Source organism: Gallus gallus, chromosome 7 (assembly GCF_016699485.2).
Source record: "Gallus gallus isolate bGalGal1 chromosome 7, bGalGal1.mat.broiler.GRCg7b, whole genome shotgun sequence".
In the NCBI taxonomy this organism is placed as follows: Eukaryota; Metazoa; Chordata; class Aves; order Galliformes; family Phasianidae; genus Gallus; species Gallus gallus.
In genome coordinates, this window is record NC_052538.1 from 15,840,091 (window position 1) to 15,864,367 (window position 24,277).

General features: G+C 44.2%; 1 protein-coding gene across 2 annotated transcripts in view; it reads right to left on the reverse strand.

Annotated features, from left to right (window-relative positions):
• The window catches only part of MTX2 (metaxin 2), a 32,813-nt gene extending 9,216 nt beyond the window's left edge, over positions 1 to 23,597 (reverse strand). The window contains exons 1-3 of one of the 2 annotated variants that reach the window (XM_421989.7): positions 23,493 to 23,597; positions 10,495 to 10,542; positions 9,492 to 9,538 (exon numbers count right to left, since the gene is read on the reverse strand). In XM_421989.7, the coding sequence (XP_421989.1) occupies positions 9,492 to 9,538; positions 10,495 to 10,542; positions 23,493 to 23,532 (135 nt within the window). In that variant the 5' untranslated portion in view covers positions 23,533 to 23,597. The remainder of the gene's footprint in view (positions 1 to 9,491; positions 9,539 to 10,494; positions 10,543 to 23,492) is intronic. The other variant, XM_015289585.3, reaches the window with a different exon arrangement.
• Between the last annotated feature and the right edge of the window lie 680 nt (positions 23,598 to 24,277).

Consider the following 24,277-nt stretch of genomic DNA (forward strand, 5'->3'; position numbering starts at 1 on the left):
TACTGTTCCCGCTGCTGGTTCAGACGAGAATGTCTGAACTGTGCTGGAACACATGAATAACTAAAAAGCTCATGAGCACAGAGACACAGTCAAGCAAAAGGAAGTGAATCAGGACTATTTTTACATTTCCACATCAACGCATCAGAAATGAGATATGCCAGCACAGAACAGTCAGGTTACATGGGCTTCTTTGGCAAATCCTCGTCTACCGTACATTGGCTGCTCCACAGTACGAGGGTTGTACCAAAAACACGGCTTGTGTCTGTGAAAAGCATTCCTCGGTGTGGAGGTTAAATTAGAAACAAAATCTTTCTAGTGTAAAGAGTTCAGCCAAGATTCCTGCAGAAATCTGAACGTTACTTTCCTGCCTCCTCCTCCACAATAAATATCCACAGACCAAGGAACATCGACCTCTCTAATAGTTGGCAGGACGTTCTACCTCGGTCTCTGGCCTGGCTGGAAGTGATGGAGAACACGCTGCCATTTGGACATCTCAGAGCTGCAAACGTGCTGGGCCCACGTGCCCTCTTAGCACTTAATAAAGGAAAGAGCGGAGAGGAAGCTGGGCTAGAACTGAGTTCTAACATGGAAACAAATTTTAACTGAACACAATAAAAGGTTCACTACTCTGCGTAATAAATAGATGTTAGCAAGCTTGGAAGTCAGTCAGCATACCCTCTGCACGCTTTAAAAAAGGCCCCTGAAATACTCACCAAAGCACAAACAGCTCGGAAAGTTCCTTGGAAGTGAAGAACTGCTGTTGTGCCTTTAAAAAGTTACGAGGAAGGGGAATCAGAATACCAGTATGCTTTAGCACACATCTGTACCCAAAAAGCATGACCTATTCAGCTTATATTATTAAATATTCTTGAGCAGAAAAATGAAGGGCAGAAGCTCCACAGCCTCCACCCTAAGGGCTCAGCCTAAGAAACAGGCCTTGCATCACCACGGGCATACCTACATTCTTTTATTGACATAAAGGTGAAAAGCTTTCTAAACTGCTGGTACTAACGACGCAGGTAGTTCTTCACTCCTGGGCACAGCAAATGCTCCAACACTGATGATTTCTTCTAGAAAAGAGATTGACAACAGCTATGACCAATGCATTCTTACAAACACTCACTGCCAGAAAACCTCAACTCTTTCCTGACGCTTTCAGCTAGAGTTCAATTTCAGACAGCAACTGCTCTGTGGCACAAACTCTTAGCAAAACAGGTGAAATTGGCACAGATTTAAGGAATCCTACAGAGAGAACACAGGACAGAGAAGACAAAAGCAGCAATGTCTGTGAGGTGTTATCTTGTTTAACATTCTAGCCCAGCGATCAAGGGAGGATTTGTTCCCTTTTTGACCACTCATGTAGAATGTTTCGTACCAGCACATTTGGTGTGCAGATAGCATCAGGCCATGAGGTTTCCAGTCCTGGCAATAGATGCAGTGGAACGCAGCTCAGAACGCCTCCTTCTCCCTCCATGCTTGGCACACACGATCTGAGCAAGCCCCCGGCACGGCAGTGCTCCGAGTGCTCTGGGAGCAAAGGGTGAGAGGGAAGGCTGCAGCCACCCCAGGGTGGTTCTGCTAAGATTTATGAAGATATCAACACCCCTTCAAAGACACGGCATCAAAAGCTGAGCGACCTGAAAGATCAAGGGCCCAGACTTATTCCAGGACATCAGAGATCATTGTCAACATCATAAATTTGGCTGATCAACTTTAAAAGAGGCTGAAAGGGGCCAACTGAATTCCAAGTAACACACAAGCTAGTTAATCAAACCCTTCTAAAAGTTCACCTAAAAAATTGGTGAGTGAGACAGTAAGAGCAGAACTGGAAACCTGACACCAGCGGAGCACCAGCCCAACTGTCAGCCCCCAAAGATGCTTTTCATTCTAAAGAAAAGCACTGAATTCCCCTCTCTCTTTTTGTCCTCTGTGAAAAAGAAAAATTACTACAGTAGTACAGAGTGAATCCACAACCTGAAACTCCTTCAGCACATAGGATTCTCACACGAGAGCCTCAGAGTAGTTGCTCAACACCTATCCTAAAGAGTTAATTACCAGGATCGATTAGAAGAGATGTGGGATTGATAGTCTTATTTCCCTTTGTCCACACTGCAGAAGATCAGAGATGGCTGCCCAACAGACTTCGTACAAACAAAGGAAAGTTAATTCAAGCACAAATACACCAAAGTAACTACAGCTGAAGGAAATCAAACCAAAGTGCTCATTTATTTTAAAAGCCTGAGCAATTTCATGGTTCATATTAGTTAGCACCGCTTTTATGAGCGTAATAAAATCTCAGGTTGGGAAGAACTGAGTTTATTCCCCTGGTATCAACAGGACCTCCTCTTCTATCCATGCATACCACTGGTTATGTGCGTTTCTGTGAACTTAAAAACAAGGGCCTGACTTTCTTGATCAGTATTAGCATTTGCCAACAGCTGAAGCAGAAACTAGGAAGATGATCTGGGTTAGTAACTTGCAGTCATTATAATGTCCTCTACAAAAACCTTTCAGTTATTTCTGGAACAAAACGTGTCCTTTCTTTGGATGAGGCTAATGTGAAAAACAGATAAAGATATTAAAAATAAAGATTGGGTTTAATGGAGTCTGCCATCATCTCTCCCACACGTGCTCTGTTCTCCTCTTCCCTGCAGGCTAACCAATCCCCGTTCTCATGCTTTTCCAGTCTCTGTACCTGTAGCATCACCTCCTCTTCTGGTATACGGGAAAGAAAGGGAGAAATATGAACAATATCTTTGTAGCAATGCTACCTCTCTCTTCTTCCAGACAGAAAGCACTGAGTCTACAACGCCTCTACTGCTTCTGTGCACCTTAGTACATTTCCATGTTTCTTGAGCACCTGCAGGTACGGTGACTCCACCACCTCCCTGGGGAGCCCCATTTCAGTGCCTGTCCACTCTATCAGTGAAGACATTCTTCCTAATACCCAGCCTGACCCTCCCCTGGTGCAACTTGAGGCCATTCCCTTTCGTCCTACCGCTACTTACACAGGAGAAGAGTCCAACCCCCACCTTACCATAACATCCTCTCAGGTAGTTGTAGAGAGCAATAATGTCCCCCCTGAGCCTTCTCTTTTCCAGACTGAACAATCCCAGGTCCCTCAGCTGCTCCCCACCATACTTGTGCTCCAGACCCCTCACAGCTTCAGTGCCCTTCTCCGGACATGCCCCAAGGCCTCAGTGTCTTTCTTATAGTGATGGGCCCAAAACTGAACGCACTACTCAAGATGCAGCCTCACTGGAGCTGTGTACAGGGAGACAATCACCTCCCTCCAAAATATTCGGTAAGAAGCTTTGAGGTGACACTTGTTAGAAAATTAATGAACAATGCTATGCGTATCATTCATTACAATCATGGCATGTACGCCTCCTGACAAAATTACCGAGTACATTCACAACAACAGTATAGCTTACAGAGCACAATGAACTGAAGGTTTGCTTTGTTTTCTTACACTTCGCCCAATTTCAAATTAAGAACGTAAATAGTATGTTGGATTTCAATTACTGAAAAAAACAATCAGTGCTGCTTTGCCAAGGTCCAGGAGCACAGGGCTCAGAAACCCTGGCCCTCCCCTCCTCTCACAGAAATGACATTTCCAGCTCTGCTGCTGCTGTCCTCCAAACAATGTACGAAAGAGAGGCCATTGAGGTACAGTGGGAAAGAGTAAGAGAAGGGAGGGGGGAGTTTTGTATTTATTCCCTTGGTTAATTGGTTTATGTAGCAGTTTTGCCCTCACTCTCCCTTCCTCTTTGCCCTCCCCAAAAACTGGACTGTCTGGACACTGTCAATTGGAAGCATAACACCCACCAGGCAGCAAATCACCCCATCAGAGCTCCATCACAATGCTCTCTTCTTCCCCTCCAGTCCCCTCCCAGAATAACACACAAGAGCAAACACACACACTCATTAAAAATGAGTTATAACTTGATGTAAATCATATCCAGATTGCAGTTTCCGAGATCAGAGGAAAGAACGAAATTGCTTATGCCAAATCCCAAATAGTTCACAACTTATGTCCCCACGCGAGGAACAGTGTTTTCAGATGGCACACACTCCAGGCTTCATTCGAAGAAGACATACTCATGATTAGTTTTTTAATAAAGAACGATCCGTTGCAGGCATCTCTTATTGAGCAGCACTTCTAAATGCACGCGCATAATGCTGCTGTGATGAAAGAGCAAAAGGCATTTTGTTTTCATTCTTACACTATTTCATGAGCAGACAAAGGACAATATGTGACGACAACTAAAGAGTTATTCTCTACTTTATTGCAGGAACGCATTTTAAAATTAAAAACCATGAACAAATCCACAGAATAATTCAGTTTTCATATCAAACAGCTGCAGACCCTGTAACCGAAATAGTATGTCTGAGGTTATAAATGAAAACTGCTCAGTATCATTCTTTGAGTGACAGATTAAATTCCTAATCCAGTTATGGTAATGGCCGCATTTGTAGTTTAACATAAATTAAGAGCTTAATTATATTTGTGACTATTTTAAACAAAATAACAAATTCCTTTGTACCTGTGAACATAATTTATAGCAAAGCCACGTCCATTCTCCAAAACAATCTATTTTACACTGCAGCACAGCACTGCTCTAATGGTATAATGTAATTCTTGTTGTAGAATGTGGAAGGAGTAGATTCAGTGGTAGCACAGAGGTTTTGAAGATAAATGAAGATGCTATTCATTCAGGGGTAATTTCATCTTAGAACTATATGAAAGATGTTTCACTCCCAAACAGTACCACCACGGCTTGGGATTTAAGCATGTTTTCAGCTACAACATAATGCTGCCAGATTGATTATGTTGATACTGCATTTCTCATCGTGAAGAATCCCAGTTTTTATTCTCTTATTAAAAAAAAAAGGTCAGATTTTCATTTCTCTGCTCAGCCTTGGTTCAACCTCAGCAACAAGTTCACACTTCCCCTCACATTTTGTCTAGGGAAAAACCAAACCACAATTCATACGCTGAAAAAAACCATCACCAATGTGTAGAGAGCAATTAATCATGCGTGATTTACACATTCATTTGATTACTTGTTGAAGTAAATAAGCAGTTAGTCTGTGTAACACCATTTTAACTTGCCCAAACATCCTTCTGTCATTCAGGACTAAGAACAGACAATTCTAAACGCACTTTCCTGGAATATATTAAGATCACTTACAAGGACATCAATTGCACAAGCAATTAATACGTATCTTAACGTAATGAGCTGCCGGCTGAATAACCTCAGGATAGCTGTGAGAATTTCCACAGTCGTGAACATTTTTGACAGCCTTTTAAGCAAGACTCCACCGCTACCCGCATAAATATTTCAGAAGAGTCTGTAATGACAGAGGCAGCCGAAACGCTCGCATTCCTCCCCCCGACAAGCTGGGGCAGCATGCAGAGATGCTGCTGCTGTACTTGCAGCCACAGGCCTGCAGAGCACAGCTGTGTGCGCCCACTGCCCCCTCCCCTGTCCCCACCCCACCAGCCTTCACCTGCATCAAGGCACGGCAGGGGGATGGGGCCTGGGCAGGCCCTCTGTTTCAGGCTATGGATATTTAGTTTTAATCCAAGTTCGTGGCTGAAAGTAGATGAAAAAACTGTAATCCACCAGCTATGAACACAGCAGCATCCTAAAGCATAAACATACCAACACACACACAAGACCCAATTCACCATCTGGAAGTCCTTGGGTCTGACAACTAACCTTTACAGAAACAACTGTAATCCACATCTTAAATCCACAGAATCACAAAGGTTGGAAAAGACCTCCAAGATCACCAAGTCTGACCATCATCCCACACCCACCATGCTCACAAACCACATCCCTCAGTGCCACAACCACAGACTGCTCTCCCACTGGGAATGCTGCATGAGTTGGTGCCCTTGGCCACCACGTGTGAGCAAAGAAAGAGCCAACCAAGCTGAGGTAACACCTACACCAATGAGGAGAGGAATGCAATTACTCACTGAAAAATCCTGTTGCAAGAAACTGTGCTCAGAAGCTTACACACATGCAATCTTCTGATGGCCCATGGGTGGCAAATGTCTGAAGACACACCACACCTACAGAACCAGCAGGCACAGAGAAAGGCAGAGCTGTGCCTTCAGGGAACTGCTGACAAGTGTAAATAAATAACAGTAAATAATCATAAACTGGTTGCAAATACAGACAGCATTTTATCACTGAGAATGAGCATTCATAATTTTCATTTTCCCCTCTCTCCTAACCCACGGTCTGACAATGATAACCCAGAAACCCCTATAAACGCGTTCCCAGCATACACAGTTCTCTTCCAAATCAGAATTTATCTTAAACACAGGACACAGCAGGTAGGAGTTGTACAATTTGAGGCAGTTAGGTCTGAGTTTAAGACCTCAGAATTCCTAGGATGGCCCCTTCCTTCCAAAACGCCTATACCTCTGTACTAGATTTCCAACAGCAGTCTGTTAAACTCCTTGTAATTATTCACAGAGTGGAATGCATAGCAATCTACTGAATTTGAAATGAAGCAGCTTTTTAAAGCAAAGATAGTATCAATTTGTTAAATGCGTTCTTACCATACCCTAGTATGACATCATAAATCTCAATTTCTTAGGCTATCATTTTAAATAGTAACTCCATCTCTACCTCCTTTAAACGTGGAGCTGCCCAGGGGTTGAATTATAGCTGTGTATTTGATTCTGAGTTTTGGTGACTTTTTTAGTATGATAAGACAGATAAGCAGGAATGCAGTACTTTGGAAGCTGTATAGTAAACAAGGGGAGAATGCTTTTAACTGTGAGTCACAGTGCCCAGGAAGCATATGTATATTCATTAAGGAGAACAATGACAAACATCTCACGAGAATAACAGAGTCTTCGTTCTAAATGCAATGTTCTCATTCCTGTAGCTGGAAAATCATCGCTGAGATTAAAATCAGGGCAAAATAGTAATTCCCCTGAAGTGAAAATAGCATTGCATTCAATATCAAGGTTCTGCAGCCTTCCTTCTCAACAGAACCATATAATACAATCCTTCAAGCTATCAAGCAAGGAGTGCAAACACCAAGCGGTATGTGAGACAACGCATTACCTCATTTGAAGTTATGTTGCATTTTCAGCAAATTCAAAGAATCTGCACACTATAAAAGAGGAAGGAATTCTTCATTCGGTGTGTTTCCAGGAACAACAGCAGAAGAGGACAGAATTAGAGAACATGGGTAGAACAGGGATTAAAAACCAACAAACCAACCCAGCAGGATCAGCAGAGATTCCACAAGAAAAAGGTGTTTGTTTGTTAGTTACCTACTGAGGACACCACCAATACAGCTGCTCAGCAATTCCCAGCATACTCTGTCCTCCCCTCTTGCACTGCACATAGCTACTTACTATGGCCTTGTTTTTTTTCCTTATTTCAGATGTAACTCTCTGTGTATCTGTTTTCCAAGAGCTACCTAAGAACAACATAACACAGGGCTGTTGTAAGAGGACTCTGAGAAAGATGCAGAAGACCAGTTCCAGCACATCCAGTGTCCCCACATGAACCGTGTTCCTTAGGGATCTGATGGCTGCCGACTCCACACGCTCTTTTGAGCAGATGCATTCAAAATTCCAATGCGTTTCTATCACATGAAAGTTCATCAGGCCGTGACCAAGCCATGGATCTGCTCTGGTGATAGTCACGTGCCCAGAATCCCTAACAGGGGAAGGGGAACGGCAACTGTGGGGGAAAAAAGCCCCAGGTACCACTGCTCCCATTTACTCCTCAAGGAAAGGGGAGCAGGTGGGAGAGATATCCAGTAAAAAGATAAACAGGCTCCTATCAGCACCAAATGCCATTTCTGAACCAGAGGAATGCAGCAATTTCCTTATGCAAACTACACCGGTCTAGTCAAAGCTTTCTGATCTCTTAGCTAGTAATACATAACTACAGCTCCTAGTATTTCAAATTGGATTGCATACACCAAGGATAACTATTCTTTTGCAGTCACAACCTTGTTACACAGGTTCTTCTAAATAGATACGATTCCCCAATAGAAAATTGTTCTATAAAGTTGAAGATCAGATATGTACCAGAGCTGTATTTATAGTCATGGCTACTATCAGCTGTCCAGCTAGAGAATATTGAAGAAAAACAAGCGTTTTTAATATATTATAGTTAATTTATCATCTAAGTGACATGTGTAGGATAACAATGGGCTGGATACAGTAAAGTAAAATGATGCATTAGAAAAGGAAATTTTAGGGTTATGTTATTGTTTCTTTTGTTTGTGTGCTTTTGATGCAAGCCACACCTCTGTGTGTTGTTACATGGCAAGAAAAGACATAAGAAAAACAAAAAACACAGGATTCTGGAGTAAAAAGGAACGCTGAAATCAAAGGAGCAACAAAAGCACTTACTTGCTTTACTGTGAGACACAATATAAAACACACCAACCAAAAAAAAAATAAATATTGCCCCATTTATTTGATATATCAAAGATGACTCATTTTTCCAGCAGAAGACAAAGGTACCTTTTGTTCTGATAGAATTTACTCGTATAGATATTTCCTACGTTGCCAGACTGAGAGGAAAAAAACTTACAGATCCAGTGAGTAGTTAATGTAATCATATAATCCCAATCTTTTTACCAGTAACATCAGTTACAGTCTCCAGTGTCCCATGAGGCTAAATGAGAAGTGATGCTCTGGACAGCCCTAAGAGACCCCTTGGTCTTGGCTGACAGCAGCCAAGCCAGACCACACACCAAAGCAAGAAGCAGGGGAACAGTGCAGCTCCCTGCTACACAAAGCAGTAGCAAAGCTACTTTGAGCAGGAACCTGACCGACATCCTGCTCACCACCACTTCTGACAGACTGACCCCCTCTGCTAATAGGAACACATTCCCTAGAGATGTGGGGTTACTGAACCTAACAGGTTAATGGAGTTTACGCAGACTTCACAGCCACAGAGGTGCTTTTAAGTCAGTTAGAGATGCAAATACATCAATTATATGGACTATTTCTACAAACCACATTGGATCTCTACTACGTATATATGATGGCTCTCCTCAATTTCGCCAGAGACACATGGAGATTTGATGCCCGCAGCACATCTGCCTGGAGCTGGGGGCAGCAGTAGCTCTGAGAATGAAATAGCAGCAAGCATCATGCAAGGGGCTACAAGGGGAACTGGCACCCCAGCTGACAACAAGGGCACCCCACAAGGTCCTGGATCAGGAAGACAAGCAGATACCATACAATAAAATATAGCATAAATACAAGTACAAGCAGCAGCACTCTGGACAGAACGCCCAAACCCTCGTGTCCTTTCAGCTCTGGCACTTCAGTAACAACACAAAGCACACCAGACAGAGGAAATAAGTCACTGCTTATGACAGAAATAATTCTTAAATTATTCATTTGGGTAAATACATTTTAGCTAGAAGAAAAACCATTCAAAACCTAAAACAGAAATAACATCTTTAGTTTAGAAGAGACAGCATGTTACCTGGACAGCAAGGGAAGCTGCATTATCAGAGAGCAAAATCTGGTCTTCTGTTGAAAGAAGGAAGAAAAAAAAAATCACAATTACAACAAGTAGTGTCTATTTCCCTACTAACCTGCAACTGTAAGTCATCCTGAGTTGCACTTCTTACACGTAAAAGAAGGAGCAAATGTATAATTGTTACGGAGCCAGCCTAGAAAGCCTGCTGGATAAATATATTTGTTTAAAGTACCAGGAATATTTCTCCTGCAAATGCAATTGCATTTATCATACATTACCAACAATGTACGATAAAAATGCTCACAACTGAAAACCGAACGCCTGAGCTTTATGCCAATTACTCTTCGTCTAATCAAAGTTAAATAAAACCGCATCTTCATAACTCCTCTGGCTAGAAAGTAAAAGCATTCAGAAAGCTATAAAAACGGCTTGCAGTTAATACTGCGCACTGTGTCTAGGTCTGTCACACAAAAGAAAGATGACAAGTTCACTGCAATAAAAATTCCATGCTTAGAAGACTAGGGCTGCTACCTATTAGTCTTCATTACTTTGCAGTCTTCTGACAACTGTAGCAGGCTGCTGAGCCCCAAATGGGGGCCATAATGTGATCTGATGATATATGAAGAGCTGCTAAAGGGAGCCTGAACCATCCTAGCCTATACATTTTAACAGTTCCTTTTTACTGAGAGCCCACTTTACCACAAGACTTCAAAAATCTGCTGCCTCAGCTATTGGTGCAGTAAATCTGCCAACTGTGCCTGCAACCACATCATTTTACACTGCCTACAGCAGCCAATATAATGAGTCAATAATAAACCAAGGACCTTATAGGCCATGAATAGCTGGTTTATATTGGCAGATGTAAGCGGAGCTCAAACCTCTGACCAGACAAACAATACAAAGGGCTCTTAACAGTTGCTGTGCTTCCTCACAGTTAATTATCTTCGAGCACATTTAATAGGTTTTTAAAAATAGAGTAATTACTAATTGCAAAAAGCGTACCCACCCTTCAGTTGCTGATACAACGCAGCATTTTCAGGCCAAGGCTCTGCGGCTGCGGAAAGAAGAGGAATTAATTAGGCAAGCCAAACAACAACGCGCTGCAGATGCTAACAGAACACAAACGTTACCTAGAGCAGAACCCAAACTGCAAAGACGCTGATGAGAGATGTGACCTGCCCCGAGATGTCCCCCTCCCACTCTCTTCTGTTCGTAGGGGCACAACGCAGGGCAGAATATAAAGCCTCAAAACTAAATGTTGCAGACAAAGCTAAAACCCAAGCTATGTTGCGGAATGGCTTCGCAATTATCACACAGCAAAAGCAGCGAGCTATTCTCTGCCATGGGGCATCCTTGTGCACATTCCCATCACAACTCCAGCCACTTGAGCAATTATTTGTTAAGGTACAAAACAATGAATTCTGGAAATAACAGGAGAGAACACACAGAGAGAAGCAAGAACCTCAAAACCAGACATGAAGAATGCTCTGGGGAAATGGAAGAGCTTTGTGCCTGACTGGCCCGGCACCGCACCCAGAGAGCGAGGTGTGCGGGCACAAGATGAGCCCCACAAAGACCCGGGCTGCCTTTTGCTTTAAAGGACATACCAGCCAGCCCTGACACAGCAATATTCATTATGGCAATATTCATTTAAAAAAAAAAAAAACTGCACTATCAGTCGCAAAGCAAAGAAACAGAAGACAGTGACGGCTTCCAACTGAGAACAGTTGCCGTTTATCATATTCCATATGAACGTATGGGAAGGCAAAAATCATCAACAGTTAATGAGCACCGATTACATTAGCATTAGGATGGGTCATTGTGCTGTTTTGTCTCCATTACATCCTTTGTTAAATTCATTTTAGAAATCTATTCTTAGATACCAATTCAAACTTAGATTTTATCCCAACTAGCTATATTGCATTTTAGCCCCACAAAGATTACTTTTTAAAGCAATGAAGTGTATAAATAGCTGTGTGTGCTTCAAACAGAACTGTGCCACCTTCTTCAGCAAGGTCATTATTTGTATCCTGGTCCTCAAACTCCAAGAAAACACTGAAGATGTGGTAACTTGCATGAAAGTCACACAGAGCTGGAAAGCTTGTATCACTCTATGCAGTTCTGCAAAGGTCACTACCTAGACTAGCAGGGGCATGAGAAAGCAACTAATCATCCCCACTTGTCAGGAAGAAATGTATTATGTTTTATTGTAGCAGTTATTGGTTTTACACCCCTCCATTAAAGTTTTGCCCTGGAGTAAAAATTCTTGAGGTGGAAGTACATTTACTCCTTGGAATAAAGAGAGACTAGGTATCGTCTGCGGTACTGTAATCTGAAGTGTTTAAAATAATTTATCTAAAATACATTTCTTCAGGTCCACTCGAGTCTTGCAAGAACAAACGTAATGAGGAAATTAAGAAAGCCAGTGCTGTACTTCAGCAAACTTACAGTGCTGACCTCTGAGACACTTACAGAAGTAGGCCACAAAGGCACGCTGCTCTTGTGCGTGGCAATACCCCACCGTGCCACCAAAAAGAGAGCATCCTTTTTCCATGCCCAAAATGGTACTGAGAACTTCAAATCGCATGTGCCCATTTCTACTGGTAATTTTTGCACCACCATTTTTAGACCACCGTGTCAGATTTACATCCAGCTCTTGGATTCTGTCCCACACTGGAAGAACAGGCACGTGGCTGACATGTCTCAGGCCCACAAAAATTAAATGAGCTTCACTTTTTCCAGCAAGAGAGCTAAGTCTGTTTCAAGAAGTCCAAACACTAATTCCAGTCTGATCTTGGCATTAAGCTACAGGCAGCCCTCGAAACAAATCACAGCTTCTTGGCACACACAGTCCAACCAGACACCACTGCAAAGGCATTCTACATCTCCGTTATGAACCAAAACACAAGCAGAATGTTTCTGTAACTTGCTGGCCTTTATCTGCTTACAATTTCCTTCCACATTCTACTGATCAAATACAGATTTTCACAAACTGTATTTGCTGAGGATCTGACCCTAGTACGGTCACTCATTATATGAAGCTTTTATCACCAATCTTAGTGTATGCAGGAGCACGCACCAAGCTAAAGGGAAGGAAAGCACAAGAGCAGTTTTACACCTTTGCACCCACTCATCTAGCACATGGTTTTGCACTAAAATTTGTCTTTTGACAAGTAAATGAAACAAGAACAAACAGTCACATAAAAATCACAGCCTCTTTATCAGGAGATCTGAACGCCAAAATTCAGCAGTTCTGTGCAAAAGAAAGCACAGCAGCCCTGCACTCAGCATCTGCCGGGCTCCAGAGGGAGGTCCCAGCTCCGAGCACATGTGTGGACAAGGTGGACGCATGTTCAGAGGCCTGGAACCAAAGCCTTCAGTCCTTCATGTCCAGGCTCGTGAGGGATGAGCTACATTCAGAGACCAGCCCCACAACTGCCCTCAGTTGGCTGCAAGGCCAAAATCTGCAGCTCGGGGAGGCCAGAACTTGCTGGGGACAGAGGAAGAAGTCACTGCGCGAACACCACAAGCCTCTGCAATAGGAGAAAAGGAGTAATGTGTACGGCAATGACTCCTGCTTTATGAATGTAGGTGAAGACATAATTTGTAGAATAATAGGCACTAATATTACACGCTGCTTCAGTTCTGTCATATTTCCAATCCATCAAGTTGATTAATGCTATAATAACTCCTCACAAACTTATCATTTGTGCACTAATGAAGTCAAATCCAGTTTATCCTCTGGCAACTATAATCTTCTGGTCACTAGATGTTAGTTTCCCAGCTAAGGGAAGCTTTCCACGGCTACTGGGACAGAAGGAGAAAAAGAGAAAATTGGGAAGAGAAAGAAAATTAACAAATGCTATGTCAATTCAGTGTCAGCAGCTTTCAACACAGAACCACATTTATGCATTAGATCCTACGCAATGCACACTTTTATCATCAGCTGCTCACAGGATGAAGTAACTGCCTGGGAGTACACCTTCCAGGAATTGCTTCTCTTCGTAACTTCTGAGTAAGTAACCATTAGGTTCTTCCTTCTGCCTCCAGAACCAGCAGAACCATGACCACGTGGCACCCAATGGGTCTGCCTCCTGGGCACACAATCTTTATTGAAGATTGCTTTCTCACCTTACTGACATTTTTCCCATCCTTAAGGAATTCAAACATTTAATCTTTCATATGGATTATCTGTTGTTTTTCAGGGCATGTGAACCTCATACTGTTGTCTTCCCCTATTTCTCTCCTTCTGTACTGCTTGTTTTTATGCCAGTTATAGGAAACCAGCATCTATGGGATCAGTTCTCCCTATTACGTACATCCGGAACAAGCACCGAATTCAAAAGTTACTGGCAACTGAGAACTAAAAGCATATGGACACAGAAAGCATCACCACATAAGCCTGGTCACAGGAGCAAAGAATTCAGCGCCATGGAGGAGTCAAACAGAGAGGGGACCACCTACAAAAAAATCTACTTTGGCTTTGAAAATCACTAAAAATAGATGAAAATTTCCCTAAGCTCAATGTATTTGTTAGTCAAAGTGCTCTACTTACTAACAGTTTAGCATAGAAAATATAAAATACAAAGTGCTAACAGGATTCTTCGGTGTCAAATTAGACTTAAAGGGAAACTCTGAGAACTGGTACGTTGCATGTTCCCAGTGGAGCTGTAATTACCCAGGTTTGCAGCTATCTATTAAAAGAGATCGCTAGCCTCATCTGTCACGTAAGAGAATGAATTACTGAATGTATCATTCTGCTCACACAAAAAGCTTCCAAAGCATAGAACAGGACATGACAGTCCACACAAAACTCGTTGCTGCTAAAAAATAATAGCATCAGGTGCATTTTTCAGGTTTTGGAGTGAAATGTTTTACTTGAGCTACACTAAGGTCAGAGATTATATCCAATTAACATCTCGACTTCAACATTCCCAGATGTTTCAGAGCTGTCATTTCAATAATAAGAGTTTATCAATCTAAATACTTTTGAGACAGCAAGAGGGACAAACGCATTTAAGCCGTGGGAAGAGATCCTTCAGAGCACTGGACTTCACTACCAGCAGGAGATGAGCAGCTCACCCGAGGTTCACACACCTCAGATCCAACTAATGCTCTCAGAACATGACAGGACAGGCTGTCCTTGCACACAGTTAATTTCAAGGTCAAAAAAATGATAGGCTGCAAGAAGATTCCCTCAGCGAAGTCTGTGATGAGGAAAGCACCACTTCCCAACACTCTCTGGAGCACTTCAGTCCCACCAGCTCCTTGTCCAGACTGTTCCAACATCTTATTAGAGTACCAAATTAGGTTTCAACTCCTACATTCTAATAGCTGGGAAACTTCATCCCATGTCAGTGCTGCCTGGATGGATGGGGGAACAGCCATTTTCATCCACTTTCCCCCAGCAGCTTCACAATGATGAAAGAGTTGAAATGAAATAAATGGCTTACAATTATACCTTTAATCCTGCTACTCAAAAAATAAGACTGACTGTGGAAATAAGAAGACATAAAACACTTTGCATGTTAAATTGTGGAATATGCTAAACAGGAACGTAACAGTTTGAGAAGCCTAGCGTGAATCGCCAGTTTGGACCATCACAGTACACGACGTGGTTTGCAGCGCGAGCTCATTTAGCACACGTCTGCAAGCCGATCCGTCCGGAGTTTTGGGCACAGACATGAGAAACCTCCAGATGCAGGCATCTAAGTGCTCCCTCCTGCAAGGGAAATGAAGTGATTATCAGGGGAAAGAGCTCTGCAGGACAATGCTCAACTTGAAATTAAGCTGTTCCCAGCAATTAGCACAACCATAGAATTTGGGTGGAGTGGGAATGTTTTCGGAAGGCAATGCAGATGTAAGTAATTTTCAGCTATAAAGCCAAAATATGCCTAATATGAGTCAAGACTAAGGAGCTAACACAAACGTTACTAGCCTGCAGATTTTCTGTCAAGTGCTGAAACTACATAAAGAAAAGTAAATGAGACAACCTCTGCCTTGAGTGTCCTGTAAACTGAGTTCTCCGTTTGCCTGTAATTTATCCCTCAACACCTTCTTTCTGCTTCTGTAAATCATGCACCCAAATGACCAGCACCCTCTTTCATGCAGACCTCTGTATGAAATTATGCAGGTGAAGCCAGGCCTGGGACAGAGCCATTGCCTGCAAGTGTAAGCAGAAGTTTACAGACCATGCAGAAATAAAGACAGCTTCTCTGAAGTCGCCGGATTTGCATGGATCATTTCCCTTTCTGTTATATTCTTAAGCACTCTGATATTAAACTTGCATAAAAAGGAGGAAAGCAAAAACATCTGTATTTACCAGTTTGGTTCACATAGCATTAAAGGCCTGTTAAAACAGCCAAGAGGCAAAATACTCTCTACTAAAACCTAAAAAAGTTAGCATTAATTTGAATCGCCGTATTCCAATATTACAGCTGGAGAAATTAACTTACGCATTATTTCCACACTGTTTCCTTTAGCCTCTCCCTAGGTACAGATTTGATTAAATTATAATGAGATACCTCAAAACTGTTTTCTCACAAGAGTAAACACTACAAAGAAATCGAGTCCTACATCTGGCAGCATCCACATCCAACAGCATTATTTACAAGTCTCCAAGCACCACAGAGCAGACATAGCAACAACCACTGGGAAGGCGTTTCTTGCCTGGCTTCCCCGGGCTGCTGCTATGGGAGCTGTGCTCAACCCGAAGGAACCACACCGAAAGCCAACCCACAGACTCCAGAAGGAAAAAGGATCATTCATAGCCTGATGTCGAGATGCATCAGAAAGAAGTAGGCGATCACTTTCTTCCCTTTTCACAATGCAAATGGTCATGTTTGCAGGGAGCGGTATGTGGCTTTAAAAGAAAATGCCAGGAACTGATGCATTTCTAAATCTCTACTACAGGAATGAAGGGCAGAAATACATTTTGATTAATGCCCTGAAGGCACGGCCACTTTGAAACCAAAGCGGTTAAAAATACACACCCCATCCATTATCCACGATCAGTAATGTAAGTATGAGGAAGTTGTGGATTGGCCATCTTAAGCCCCACCAGTCAATCCACCCACGCTGAGATCAGTGCCACGTAATTGGCCTGGTCCTACAAACTGACAGTGGCCAAGAAGAAATGAGAGCATCAGCAGCTCCCTGGCATTGGTGACAGGGGACCAAGAAGTGTTCCACAGTGCCTTGCCAAATGAAAGCCCACTTTCACACAAGTTAAACAGGACACATTAAATCATGTATCAAATAATTACATCATTTGCTTAAATCTATCCCAGGCCTCCTTCTCAGAGATATTACGGTTCAGATAAATCACGGCTGCTCAGTAATTATTGATCAAGGAGACATGCCAATGCTAGGACTCGATCTGAGCAGCAATTCCAAAACTCAAGCTTCCTGTGGCAGAACGCTAAGAGAGGCTGAGCATGACATGACTGCAGCAGCCATTTAGGATGAGACAATCTGCTCCTTAACCCTCCAGGAAAGCTATTAATGGTGTGGATTGAAGCATTTGTCCAACTCCATTACTTTGAGCTGAGTGCCCAGAGCGCAGACGCTGCGCTGCGGCCCCCGGGTACTCGGCATGCTCCCTGCAAGGAGGTGCCCTGGCAACTCCATGCTTGCAGAGAGGCTACTGAAACCCGGCAGAGTCAAAATCATAAATACAAGCTGCTCCTAAATCAACATTTGGACTCCTTCAGAAAAGCACAGAGTGCCAACTAATGATCTCAATAGATTTATTTCTCAAGTCTCGACAAGCTGGAGCTATTTTACTTATTCCTGATATTCAGCACAAATGCTCCATCTCAAAGAAACTCTGTAATTCTTCATTATAGCTTTTTATAGATCTCTAAATCAATCCCTTCCCTTTGCGTTACTCAAGTCCTTTGCCCCTGCCTGAAGACATAAAGCTCCATGCATAGGAGCTGCCCTGAAGAGGACGACAGATGTCTGACACTCATGAATGCTCTAAGTGCCCTAGTGGACTAGGACAATTCTTAGCCATGTTGACTACCTTTTTATACTTTAAATTAGCCTTTTGGGAAGCTATTTTAGATTGAGAGCTCCTCATCCAAACAATCCAAACTCCTCTGTTCCTAAGGATGTCTGGCAGGCAGACTGAAAGCCACTTCTGCGAAGTGCCCCTAGGAGCTCCCTGCTTCATCACCAGTGCCTTTACTCTGACCCACACCAGGGATCCCACCCGCCTGTCCCACCAGACCAGCCCTCAATATTCCTCATCTTCTCCAAACGCTTCCCCCCATGCACTCTTCCTGCTCACTCAGTCCCAGCCCTGTGGCCTTTCATTACGGCTGCCCTCCATTCCCTTTATCCTATCTCACCCGAGGACCCGAGGGCAGCGCTACCAGGAGGCATGAGGTGCTGACAGCAGTGCTGAGAGCCTGGACCTCAGGTGGGGGCAAGAAGAGCAGGGATCTGAGGCAACAGAGATGCAAGGGGCAGCAACGCAGGCAGGGCTGGCAGTGGTGCAGCCAGCCAAGCACTGCCGCTGGTAAGGGGAAGGCGCTGGTGCCTCTGCTGCTGCTGTAGGGCTCATGGTCTTCAGGTCAGCCCCCAAAAGAGACAATGGTATTTGCAAAGCAAATGGGACAAAATCAAAGTAAGCGTTCCTTTTCATTTACTAATTTTCTTGTCATACTTCTAGAGCAATCCTGTTTCCTGTCATGAGAAAAAAAGAAGATACTACTTAGCAAAAGACATCTAATAGTAAAATCCTGATTAGAGGAAGACTGCTTTGTCTTAATGGAGCCAGAAACAACTACAGAGGGATATTCTATTATAAACTGTAATTATATCGCTTCATAAAAACAAGAAATAGCTAACTCAGAATGAAATATGTACAGTACTGTAATTATTACAAAATAAAGTAATTTCTCCTCTGGCCTAACAAAAGATTAGACAGGCAATCCCTTCAAAGGACTGATTCAAATCAAGCTACAAAGCATACGTGCCCGAGCAAACTGGCAGGAGCCACCTAAGAGACTTGCTCATGGCAAAAGAACAGGAGCTAAAGGGATCCCTTAAGTTGTATTACCTCCCCTCCAAAACAAAACAAAAAAAGCCCAAGTCCATGTCCCCAGCCCAGAGTATACCACAATACAAAACCAGAACAGCCTGACAAATTCAGTATTTACAAACCATTCCTACTACAAGCACTTCAGCAGCAGGCTTCAACAGCCTGTGCAGCAGACAATCTAGTATTAAGCAAAAACAGGGAACTGTTTTTTCACTGTATATAGGCAGGAACTGTTCACATTCACACATGCACATTCTAATGTACAAAATGCACATCCAGCTTACACTTCATGCTTCTATGTGCAGGAGCAGTGAAGGCAGTCAGTTTTCACTCTAGAAGTTTTCTCTAAGCCAAACTGCCGCTTGTCTTAATACATAAAACATGCACATAAGAGATTTACTTTTGCTCTGGCATGTTACACTGCTGGTAGACTCACTAAGAATGTAAAATATCTAAAGGCAGAAGGGCATCTGTTTTTCAAACTGCATTCATTTCCCTCAGCACTAAAACTGGCCAGAGACCTTTAGACATAACTCAGCTGCAATAAACAGAAGTAATTTTTCAGAGATCAAAGGACAAACAAGGATATTATTTTCTCTCTTTTTGATTGCTGATTTGAAACCAACGTGTGGGGGAAAAAAATGCTGAGCATACTGAGTAATTCAGTGATCAATTGAACAACATTTCAACAATCTCTTCTAGGCGATTTGAGCAGCCAACTTCTCTGAAGTACCACAGTCAGAGAGTTTAATATTCTGCACCACTTGAAAGCTGGCACTCTAATTCTTCTTACAGCATAAATACCCATTTCCTACCCTGTTAAAATATGATTGATGCTAAGCTACCCTAAACAAATTCTCTACCATATATCCAATTAATATTTGCAACAGTTCAGAAACTGATTATTCAAAATGTGGTATAACAGGCTTGCAATTCACAGAACTATGGAAGTATTTATTATTCCCTGAGATACAGCATCAGTCTCTCTATATTCCTGAACAAGTGAACAGTTAAATGTCACTCAACCAAGCATCTGACTCCACGTAAGAGATACAGTCATCAGTGTGTAGTGGATCATTACGGCATGACAGCAGCAGGTTATGCTCAGCACGTTGAGATGCACACACGTTGCACAGAGGCTGATGTGCCTCTGTATATGTGCAAGCAAGCTGAGCCAGTGAGGAGCACAGAGAGGCTGAAGTGTTGGAGCTGGAGCAGGTTGCCCAGGGCTGTCACCAGATGGGTTCTGAGCATCCCCAGGGATGGAGATTCCAAAACTGCTCTGAGCAACCTGTGCCAATGTTAAATCACATTCGTCGTTTTTGGGGGGTTTTTTGTGGGCGTTCTTCCCCCCTCAATCACTCTTACCACTCCATTCACACATAATAAAGCATAGTATTCACAACCCCAGGTAGGAGGAGAAGGCTATTAGAACAGCCATTGTTATGTATGTTTTTCCTTTCAGATACACCATTTTTCATCCTCAAAAATACTTGTGAAACATTTAAACCTTCAGAGTACCAGAAAAAAATATTCCCTGTGTCTATGCAATGTCTCAGCAAACCTACAAGTGGGGGTATTGGCCAAGATCCAGGATAACTTCTAGAAAAATTTTCCAATATGAACAAATTGAGCAATTTTTCCCTTATTTAATTTCAGTCTTGGAGCAATACATAATACAGAAGAGCTAGAAGGCCATGACCCACTAGCAAAGGTATTTATTATTTTCAAGGCAGATAACTGCTTTTGACACTGATCTGCTTTTGGAAAGCAAAGGCAAGGTCATAATTTTGTTTTTAAAATGATTCAGTGGTGTAGTGGAAATGCTAAGTCAGGGCTTGAACCAGTGATTGAGCACCTGGTGGGAAGGCAGGGCCAACCCAGGGGAGCTCAGGTGTATGCAATACACCTGAGTAACTGGAAGGGGTGCAGCCAGGATCCACCCCTTCTCAGACCTCATTTAAGGGCTGGCAGTGAAAGTGAAAGTTTCTTGCTGGAGATCCCTCTCTACCTGTGGCCTTCTAAAGGTAAGCAGTTTGTCTTCCTTTGTTTCTGTGTCCACAGTTGCTGCATTTGGGCTTGTTCCAAGGATCCAAATTACGGGCACCAATAATTAGGTAAGATCCTAAATAAGCAGTGAAAATAATCTTCTGTTTCCTGCCCCTGAAAGCCTATAACCAGGTACTAATAAAATAGAACTGGACCTACTTGCACCTTGGGGGAGACTATTGAAGGTTGGGGGATTGGTAGTCCCCCCTGGCAGTTGGTATATGGCCTGCAGATATTGTAGTCAGCATTCTAGTTTTCATTGCTAAGGGGACCTTAATCATGTCCTTGTGGCAAATCAGCCCCTTCCTCCACCCTCCCCCTTGCTACCCAATACAGTTATGCAGGCTCAGATATCAGGCCAAAGGGTATAATACAGACATGCCGCAGTGTAAGCTGAAGTGTTGAACCAGAACAGGAACACAGCCTGTAACTTGCTGTAGAGGGCATACCCACTCTTTCTGGTACCTCTGAAACATGTATACTACTCCCTGTGAGTCTTTTTGGGTCTATGTGATCACCAGGAAGAGCAACATGACATCAAGATGCTCTAGTGTCACTATAAGATCAGCATGACAGTCGGTGGTGGACTATATGGAACTGATGAAATGTGAGCTGAGTTTTCCCTGGTCCAAGCAACTATGTGCCTCCTGGAGAACCACTCAGTACTGGCACACGAAGGAACATGAACTTCAACCATGAACCAATCATGAATTGTCTTGTATTTTGTCAACTGACACTCAGGCAAACTGTACAAAGTGTTGAGGCGTATTTGATCCCCATAATGGAAAGTGCTTACCTTTAACCTACTCAGTCATTGATTCATGCCATGAAGGGGAGGAGTTTAGCAGAAATGTTAAGTCACAGCCTGAACCAGTGATTGAGCACCTGGTGGGAAGGCAGGGCCACCTGAAGGGGTGGAGCCAGACTTCATTTAAGGGTTGGCAGTGGAGGCAAAGGGTATCTTGCTGGAGATCCCTGTCTACCTGAGGCTTTCCAAGGGTAAGCAGGCTGTTTTTCCTTTGTTTTTGTGTCTACAGCTGCTGCATTTGGGCTTATCCTCACTGGCTGCAGCCCAGGACTTTGCCACCCCATTATTTTTGCTGTACTTTCCATCACACTATGGCGTTACAAGTGGATGGGTCCACAGCAAGGATTTGTACTGTATCTTCAGCCATGGTAAGTTGCTGCACATGCAGCAGAAGAACAATAAAATAAGCACTGAGCACTTCTGCTCTGCAAAAATACAGGAGCATTGGCAGCAATTCTGTATTAGGTACCTGCATGTTATATTACCTAAAAAAAAAAAACCTAGCATTGCTTAACCTGTGACTGACAGGTAAGAGATGAGGCTCAATCTTATTAAATTTTAGGAAGGTCCAGAAGCATATGGACACTTCTGATGCTCTCAGAGTCCCACACTCATGGTATAACTGTCATCACAATAGCCTGAGGCTAGTGAAAGCAACCATCCCAAAGGGGAGGTGAAGATCTGCCCAGAAATAGAGGAAGAACAACTCAGAAAGGAGAGAAAGGAAGGAGCCAAACACTGCAGTATTTCTTGCTTGTAGAGTTTTAAATACATGTTTTTCTTACACTATACACGTGCCTACATGCAATATGGTTTTGAGTATTTGTAATTCCAATAAGAAACAAGTATCTGTTTTAAGATATTCATAAAGGCCACAGAGCAGACAAACATGACAGAATCAACTCCTACTCACATTTGTGATTGTACTTGTGTTTCACAATGTAAGTGAATGAAAAGTACTAAGGAGATCATGGAGTGATGCTGACAGACCATAATCCCCATGTCCTGAGGAACCAGGGTTCCTAGCCCTTAGAATGTAAGTGCTGCCAGAGCAACATGTGTGAATCAACAGGTCCCAATTCAAGAGCCTAGCACAACTTTAAGGATGCCTGTGGGTCCCTCTTGCATACCCAAATGTGAGGTTCCCTGTGTTTCCCCTACCATACCAGCCACAGGCAAGCATGCTCTGAAAACTGAGCAGAGCCTCTGAAATTAGGGTCTCTGCAGACCCAGCTCTTGGGATAAATGCTGAATTCTTTCCCAACAGCCTCGCAGAAATGTAATGCCATTTCCTTGCAGTATTTGCCCCCCTGTGGGTTCATGTAGCAGGAATAAATAAGAACAGAGGTAAGGGAGAAACGTGCCCAATGCACTGACTTCCCATGTGCAATGTACTGAGTGTGTTTGGAACTCCTCAGCCAGAAACTATCTGAGGTGCACATTTGTTTCTTGAGAGCACTTTCTATAAAAGGTGTAACAGTTATGCACATTGCTTCTGTTTATGACAAGGCTCACGTTTGGTGCACGTGGCCTAGTGCTGAATCATAAGATCAAATCATGCATCGTTATACTTTTCAGCTTCATAACAGCAACACGAGAAACACGGCACGTGCAAAGGAAGGTCATTAAATCAAAATGAAGGTGCTGCTTAGCACAGCTGGGAGCTGCAGGCTCGCTAAGTGAGTGCAGGCTGTGATGGCCGCCCAGTGCCCGCAGGTGTGCGCTCCGCCATGGCAGCGGGAACCTGGCAAGGTGCCATAGCGGCTGTCCTGCGGGACGAGCGCGTGCAGAGCATGGTTCTGCACGGAACTGCGGGCAGCCGGCTTCACCAAGCAGTCCTCGCAGGGCAGGCCGGCTGGCTCTTCTCCGGGCCCTCCCGCGCCTCGGAGAGGTCACGCAGGCTCCGGCCGCAGCAGTGGCACCGGGCCCTCAGCGCCCAGCGGGATGCCGCCGGCTGCGGCAGAGCACGGGGCCCGGCGGGCTCCCGCGGCCTGCGGGCGGCTGTCCCCGGCGCCCCGCCAGGCGGGGCCGAGCGCACCCACCGTCACCAGAGGCCACCCCGGACCGACACCCGCCCCACCGGCCGCCCGCCCCTCACCGGCCAGCTGGTTCATGAAGGCCTCCGCCACCAGCGACATGCTGCGCAGGGCGAGCCCCGCCGGGCTGAGGGCACAGGCAGGAACTGGGGCCGCGCCGCAGGGCCGTGCATCCGGGGCACGCCCCGCCGCCTGGCCCGCCTCCCGCCGCCCGGCCCGCCTCGCGCCGCCCGCTCTCGGCAGCCTTGTGTGGCCGTTGCTCGCCGCGCGGGCGGGGTTTGCGGCCCGGCTGTTGAGGAGGCGGGATGGCGCGGCGGCCTGAGGAGGAAAGCGGAGCGGGGCCGCGCGCTGAGGGGGGGCCCTCAGGCAGGAGCCGGTGCCTCCAAGAGGGCTGCTGCTGGGCCTGGGGGCACCTCGCGGATGTGCTCACATCCTGAGTCGAAGCAAATGTACCGATAAAGAAATGCGGAGAGAACTGACGTACAGTGCAGCTCCAGAGCGGGGACCTGCTGTCGGGAGCGCGTGCTGCGTGGTGTGAGGGAGAGACTCATCTGGAAACGATACGCGTTAGGGTTAAATGCAAATGCAGACATTTCAAAGTGTGGAAGTGTGCTATGAAGCCAAACAGCCTTTACTTCCACCCATTAAGATCCTGTTCTGGGGGGGTGGAGGAACAGATCTTACTGTTCCTTAGCTCCACGCCGTGAATGACACATTCCCCATCTCCTACGAAGGCTGCTGCCACACAGAATTTTAGACTTCTTACAAGAGATACATAACGTGAAGGACATCTTTGTGTGGTACAATACTCGCTTTCTGTGACAATTACAGCTACCAACAAAAGCAA